This window comes from Arachis ipaensis, chromosome B07, assembly GCF_000816755.2.
Source record: "Arachis ipaensis cultivar K30076 chromosome B07, Araip1.1, whole genome shotgun sequence".
Lineage (NCBI taxonomy): Eukaryota > Viridiplantae > Streptophyta > Magnoliopsida > Fabales > Fabaceae > Arachis > Arachis ipaensis.
In genome coordinates, this window is record NC_029791.2 from 95,963,988 (window position 1) to 95,971,758 (window position 7,771).

The following is a 7,771-nucleotide window of genomic DNA, read 5'->3' on the forward strand; positions in this document are numbered from 1 at the left end:
ACTCTTATAAAAATACCTACATATTGCTAAGGACATGATACAAGGTTTTCAAAAATTTGAAATAACACATATACCACGGGAACAAAACTCTAGGGCAGACATATTATCTAAGTTAGCAACACATAGAGAAGATCAGCAATCAGAAAGTTTGGTACATCTCACACTAACAAAACCTAGCCTAGATTTGCAGTATGTCTTAAATTTGTCACAGGATGAAGACTGGCGAACGCCAATAATACACTACCTGAAGACGGAAATCGTACCAAATGGTGATCCGAGATCTTTTAAACGGAAAGCAACCCAGTTCACCCTAATCGGAAATGACCTATACAAACGTGGTTTTTCCCGACCTCTGCTTAAATGTCTTGCAGGAGAAGACACCAGATTAACAATAGAAGAAGTCCACGAGGGTATTTGCGGACATCATATCGGAAGCAGAAGCTTGACAACAAAGATCTTACGTGCGGAATATTATTGGCCGACCTTAAGGTCGGACTGCACAGACAAGGTCAAAAAATGCGAATCATGTCAAAAATGCTCGCCACTGATACACAACCTAGCTGAGGCGTTACATACATCGAATGCAACTTGGCCATTCCACAAGTGGGGCATGGACATCCTCGGACCATTTCCCATAGCGCCAGGCCAGGTAAAGTTCCTTTTGGTAGCCATTGACTACTTTACAAAGTGGGTAGAAGCGCAACCACTTGCAAAAATAACCTCGGATAAGGTACAAAAGTTTATTTGGAAATTTATCATTTGTAGATATGGCATACCACGTGAAATTATCTCTGATAATGGTAGGCAATTTACTGATAAAAAGATTGCATCATTTTTAACTAACATGAATATTAGACATTATTTCTCCTCTGTTGAGCACCCACAGACCAACGGGCTCGCAGAGGCGGCTAACAAAATAATTTTGCAGGCCCTAACAAAAAACTAACCGAGGTTAAAGGTCGCTGGGCCGAGCTAATACCAGAGATACTATGGAGTTACAACACAACTCCGCAATCAACAACTAAAGAAAGTCCTTTCCGCTTAGTATACGGATCAGAATGCATGATCCCTTTGGAAATCAGTCAAGGGTCAACCAGGACCGAGCATTTCAACGAAAGTGCTAACGAACAAATTCGGCTTGCCGAGCTTGACATCATCGATGAAGAACGCAATCTCACGAAGCTAAGGCAAAAATCAATGCAACTAGCTATGAAACGTCAGTACGACAAGAGAGTGAGACCGAGGACCCTCCAGGAGGGAGATCTAGTGCTCAGACAGATAGAAGATGTTCGGAAACCACCAGGCCATGGAAAATTAGCAGCGACATGGGAAGGACCTTTTCGAATCACTAAAGTGGTCGGAAGAGGAGCTTATCGTCTAGAAGCATTGAATGGGACAGCATTACCAAACACATGGAACATCTCATCACTCAAATACTACTATAGTTGATCACAATATTGTAACACACAGGATGGTGAGGTACTCTTTTTTCCTAACCACGAGGTTTTTTCCCTAAGGAGGGTTTACTCGGGTAGGTTTTAACGAGGCCGACCATCCTGCACACCTCGAACATGAGGGACAAATTCATCTGAATAAAATCATACATTTCCCCATACATGGATATACAAAGCAGCAATAAAACGCTGTAGTCATAAACTATTCGCAAAAGCAAACTCCGACACTATACATCAGAGATACAGTCGATAAAGTCGGAATAAAAACCAACAAGTCTTTCAAAAAACATACAAGTCCAAACTACTTACTAAAGGCAAATATTAAAAATTTCTTTCAAACAGGAGGAGGCACGTTCTCATCATGATCTTCACCAGCCTCGTCCTGAACCAACTCCCCATTAACGACTATCTTCGTCACATCGAGCTGACGAACATCGAATCCAGAATCAAATAATGACACTTGAGCAACGGCCCGATCAAAGCCTGAGGTGAACATCTCAATACCTTGGTCCTCAAGCTCATGAATTCGAGCAGTCATCTCACCTTTTGTCTTATCATTGTCCCTAATCTCGGCTTGAAAAGATCGAATCTGGTCCTGAAGGCGAGCAACTTCTCGTCCCTTCTCCTCCAGCTTAGCAGCCGCATCAGAGACCAACCTTTCTTTCTCCTTCATTTTCGCTGTCATATCAGTAATGGCTCTCTCTTTTTCTTTCACCAAACATTCCAAAGTAGCAATTTTATCAGCCTCAGCCTGCCTTTCAGCCCCAAGCAATTTAGTAGTACGCCCGACGCACAGCAAACGAGAAGCAACAACCTGACCAAACCCAGCATTAAAACAAACAAGCAGAACCAGCAAAACAGACAAGAACAGGACAGACACAAAAGTTTACCTGAACATATTTGCCTAAAGCTTCCAGACCCACACGTCGAGTAAGCAGCATATCCCCAGGAAACTGGGAAGCTCTATCAGAGAGCTCGGCCAAGGGAAATTGGTCGCTCCACAAAGAATGGGCATTTGCCCCAGGAATAAACCCATGAAGCTTGCACTGGCGATCAAAAACAGTAGTAGAAACCTCGGCCACCTCCCTATCTTCTTCGGATAGCACCTCCAATGAATCATCAGCCACCCCTCTTTTTCTTTTTGAAGAAACAGGTTGCGCAGTCGAAAAAGCAGCACCCCCTTCATCAACATTCTGAGCAGCAGAGGTAGTTACACCCTTTTCCCTTTTCCTGTCAAGAAAAGATTGAAGCCTGGAGAAATTCAGGTGCGGTACTCGTCCACCTGCAAAAGCCAAGCGAAAGACATCAGCGTCGAAACAGAAAACTAATACCGGGGACAAACATGTACATTACCTATATAAGTTCGCAACCCTTCCCTATCATTATCTTTTTCGAAATTTAACATCTCAGGGATTGATAGACACTCGCCGGAAGCAAAGTTTTTCACCAAAAAGTCAATAATCAAGTCTTCTTCGTCACTTCTATACGCCTCAAGTACTTGCACAGGCTCAGAACACCAATACAAGGGATACCTTTCTATCAGCTCATCATCAAGATAAAAAGGGTATTCTGTTTCTATAGATCGAACTTTCACAAACAGAGACTTGAAATTCTTAAAAGACGACTTGTACAGAAGAAATATAGAACAACCAGGAAAACTGCTTAAACAAACCCATAAACCCCTCCGAACCCCTTTTGACTGAAACAGAGAAAAGAAAACGCCAAGGGAAGGAGTATATTCTAGAAAGGACATCAAACACTGGTAAGCTCTTAGAAATGCCCAGGAGTTAGGATGTAATTGGGAAGGAGCACAATTCAGTTGAGTCAATACGTCGCACTCAAAGGAAGAAAAAGGAAACCTAACATACAGTTCAGAGAAACACGGAGTATACATATAAAAATACCCCCAATCACCCCTACGTTCACAAACCCTATCGTCACTAGAACAAGGGAGAAGCTCGACACCAACATTAAAGCCATCCTTCACCAACTTCATCGCACGAACCTCCTGGAGAGAATCAAAACTACCATACGAGGAAGCACGAGTTTTAACGTCGTCATGGACCCAATGATAAAGGTCATCCCTTTTTTCCTCTACAACTTTCTGCTTCTCCTTTAACTTTTCTCTATCCATTACAGACCACAATTACGAAAAGATGGAGAAAGAATAGAGGATAAAAGGAATGGAAAATCTAACCTTTTGAAGACATTTTCTTTCAAAATCAGAGGGAAAAAGAGTGACTTTTTGAAGAATCACCAAAGACCAATAACACAAACAGCTTATTACAACCCACTAACAAAGTGGGAGCGCAAAACCAAAAACCGCAGAGAAACCAAGGGTCAAAACCGGTTCAGTTACAAAACATTAAGTAAAGTAATGGCAGCACGTTTCCCTAAAATAATGGGAAAACGCCCTCCTTATGCCAGTCGTTTCGTTTAAACACTTTTTCAAAAACAAAGGCTAGTGCTTCACGCCCAAAACGCACGCAACGTTGAGCTTGGGGGCTGGCATGACTAGCCGAGATATAGGTCATCCTAAAAGCTCAACTTGCTAAAAACCAAATACCCAAGCAAGTCAAGCTTGGGGGCTATGTACCGTACCTCACAACTCGGAACTGCCACCCTATATCTCGGCCACGTCAGTCACAAGCAGCAGATGATCACAACGTGATAACAACCCCAAGAATCTCGGTCAAAACCGAGAATCACTCTAACAAACTATCAATTAGAATCAACTTACAACTCTATAAAAAAGGGGTTACCAAATGAATAAGGGAATCACGGCAACATCTGAATACTCTCGTACACATTTCCTACGCTTATACTCTGTCTTGTAACTACTCTCCACTAACTTGATCGTTGGAGTCCTTTTTGCAGGTTCTCCACCCGGTTCGTGCTCAGGCTTGGCGTTTCTCCGCTGCAGGACAAAAGTCTCTGACCGACGGAAGCCGACGTATAGCACGGAGCCGCGCATCCTTGCACGAACAGTATATACCCACCGTGAGGCCCGACCCCACCTCGCTCTTTAAGTTGCTGAGGCTAACAACGTAACACCCTGCTTTCCACTTTTTCTTCAGGGACCAAGCCATGACGAACCACTCAGTGACGCCTTCTACCAATCCGACCAATGTCGACCTCCTAGCTGCGAACACCGCCCTGCTTGCGGAAAACCAGCGGATGGCCGAGCAATTGGCAGAGATGCAGAAAAACGACGAACAGAAGGCCAATAAGAAAATACACACAGATCAACATGAATAAAATAAATAAAAATATTTTATATAATTAAAATAAAACATTAAAAATAATTAAAAAATTAATTTATGTTTTAATATTAATAAAATATCAAAATATCATTATAATTTATCTAAAAAATACTTTACATTTTATATATAAGCGTATCTCCGTGTCTTATAAGATTTTAAAATTCATGTATCAACGTGTCTCATATTATGCTATGTACCGTATTTGTGTCGGTGTCCGTACATGATAGATGTTAACATACATCCCGAAACAAAATCATATTTTATATCCAATGTATTTGAAGAAAACGGAAACGAAACATGGCTTTGATTAGAAATTAACAAGGTAATGATAATAAAATAAAAGCAGCAAAATGTATGGTTATTATTTATTAATAATGGAAATGGAACACCATCTTAACTATAGTTAGGTAAGGACAAGAAATAAAACCTTGCAATGGAAATTGGAATCACTTTTAGCCAAAAGTCAAGGAGCATATTTAATGATATCTAGCATCTTAGAATATTAAGCTCCATTTTCTGTCCAATTATTTAATTATTGACTACAAGTGGGAATTCAACTTCTCTTTAACATCACTGGATTTTGGTTAGGACAAATTTGCTTCATTTAGTTATTAAATTATACACCCATCTATTGCCATATATGGCTCTACCTTTTTTGTAGTCATACATTATAATATTTGTGATTTTTATGAAAACAGGTTCGAAATAGGTTATATGCACTAATATAATTCATAGATACAGTTGTACCTTTATAAATTCAATAACAAGAGAAATAACATCACTACAACTATACCAAAGGCTTCATTGTTGCCTTCATGGTTGGTCTAGACAAATTTGTGCAGTAATCAAATCATAAGAAATCCTACACGTGATAAAGAAATAAAGGAAAATATTTTTTAGATCTTGTTGCAAATCATACTGGAAGGACTTTATCTCCTAGATCATGTTCAGGGATGGGAAAAAGACAAAAGCAATGTATTGTAGTGGGATTGATCCTGAGTGTAACTTTCACATCTTTAATCTCACGATCGCCATGTAGTGGCCCGAAAATAATTAAATTAAACTATGACGGCGATTTTATTTTATTATTATTATAATTTTTGTTTTTATAAATTTAGACGTGTCAAGAGCGGGTAAAGTTCATAGGTTTCATCATGGTGGAGAATGTCTTGTACACTGGTTCGAAACATCACAACGTGACTAAATAAGAATTTTCAATTGTTCACTTGTAGAGTCAACTTAAAAGTTTATTTGGTGTAGTGGTGGTGGATTTAGCACTGAAATACCACTTGAGAATGTTCTTGTTTGGAATTGACTTTGTGGGCATTCATTTCAGAGAGGTCTTCTACAACAACCAGGCCATCACATTGCGAATTGAGCTGTGTTTGTGCCTTTGTTGACTACTTGACTCCTTCAAAGTGTCGTATATGGCAAGGCAATGAATGCATCACAAGAATCCCAAACGCATCAATAAGACACTCCCTTTATCAACAAGGTTTTATTATTAGTAGTCTCATGATACTTGTGTGCATGTGTTACCAACACCAAGGGAGCAAAAGGGTCTCTCCATGTATAAACCAACATAATTGTGTAAATCCAATAATGACAGTGCATTTTGCAGGAGGCTATTTGACATTGCATTACATTATTAAAGTGTCAACATCAAGTTAGTGGGAGTGACTTTGTCTAGGGTAGGATCCTGGAAAGCACAAAAATCAAGCTTTGGAGAGGGTCCCAAAATTCTTTTCTCCACTCCTTTTCCCTCCTGGCAACTGCAGAGCTCGGAAGATTCCCGATCCAGATGCATTCAATTCAGAAATATGATCATGCCTTCCATTTGTTTACCACACTTTTCCTAAGTGCTCCCTTGTCTAAGTAACAAACAATTATACGATTTCGTTTCTCCCTTTCAATCAAATCATAAATTACAGTAACCAAATTCAAGCGGCTTGATCTACCCTATGCAAATAAGCAGTGCTACTTTCTTACATGCGAAAGCACAAAATACAAATGCAATAATAATTCAGCTGATGATGCTATTTACAATCCTAAGTAATTAATCCTGCAGTGCTATTAGCCTATTACACACGGAATTGAATTACTAAATTTTATAGATAGAATACACATAAATATGAACATGATTAGGAAAAAGAAATTGGAGGAAAGGATGAAGCTAAGGTAAAAACCTATTGGCATGATCGCCGCTTACTTTAAATGTGGAATCCGATTCCGGTGGCTGAGAGGCGGTGGCGGTGGTGCTCGAGCTCGCGGGTGCTGGAAAACCACCGCACTTGTTGCATCTCGGAACCACCAGAATCTGACGGCACGATGGACACGATGAATGCGACCTCAGCCACGCGTCGATACACGACACGTGGAAGCCGTGGCCACACTGAGGCAGCACTCGGATCTCATCCCCGGCTGTGAACTCCGCCAGGCAGATCGCGCAGTCGGAGAACTTGCCAGCCGACTCGACTGTGGCGGTGACCTTGGGGAGAGAGCTGAGTACCTTCTTCTTGACACCTTTGTTGGCAGCTGCGGGAAGCGAGGGAGTAGCGGCGGCGGAGGAGGATGAGAGGCGGAGGCGGCGGAGACAAGCGCAGCGAGCTACAGCGACCAGTCCGAGAACGCAGATGAGAGCACAGATGAGGGCGGCGAGGATGACGACGAAGTCGGAGTCGACGACGGAGGGGGCGTTGTCGGTGGTTGACGAGTTGCGCTCGCCTAAAATTCTCAAGGGACGAGTCATGTGCTTGGTGTTTTGGTTTCTGTCTCAATTCTCAAAGAGAGAGAGATTGATTGATTTGTGTCTCTGTTTGGGTTTGGGTTTGCGTTTGCGTGGGATTAGCACTATAACTCTATAAGTAACAACTACTGGTCCCACTCTTCTTTTTCTCCTTTATTATCACTGCAGCTGGCATTTCATTTCTAACTTCTATCTTTCGCTTGCTTTCTTTGACAAAATTAACCTCTTAACTAATTTAGGAAGAATGGACAAAAGTAAATATAAATTTTTATAGGTAAATAAATATATTATTTAATTTTTTGATGAGT

General features: G+C 41.0%; 1 protein-coding gene across 1 annotated transcript; it reads right to left on the reverse strand.

The window, feature by feature from the left end:
* LOC107609827 (RING-H2 finger protein ATL80) lies at positions 6,201-7,573 on the reverse strand. The gene has a single exon (XM_016311865.2). The coding sequence runs from the start codon at positions 7,464-7,466 to the stop codon at positions 6,891-6,893; it is 576 nt and encodes a 191-aa protein (XP_016167351.1). The 5' UTR covers positions 7,467-7,573; the 3' UTR covers positions 6,201-6,890.

Excerpts from the sequence above, each read along its gene's own strand:
- LOC107609827 (XM_016311865.2), bottom strand. The coding sequence starts at position 7,466 with ATGACTCGTCCCTTGAGAATTTTAGGCGAGCGCAACTCGTCAACCACC.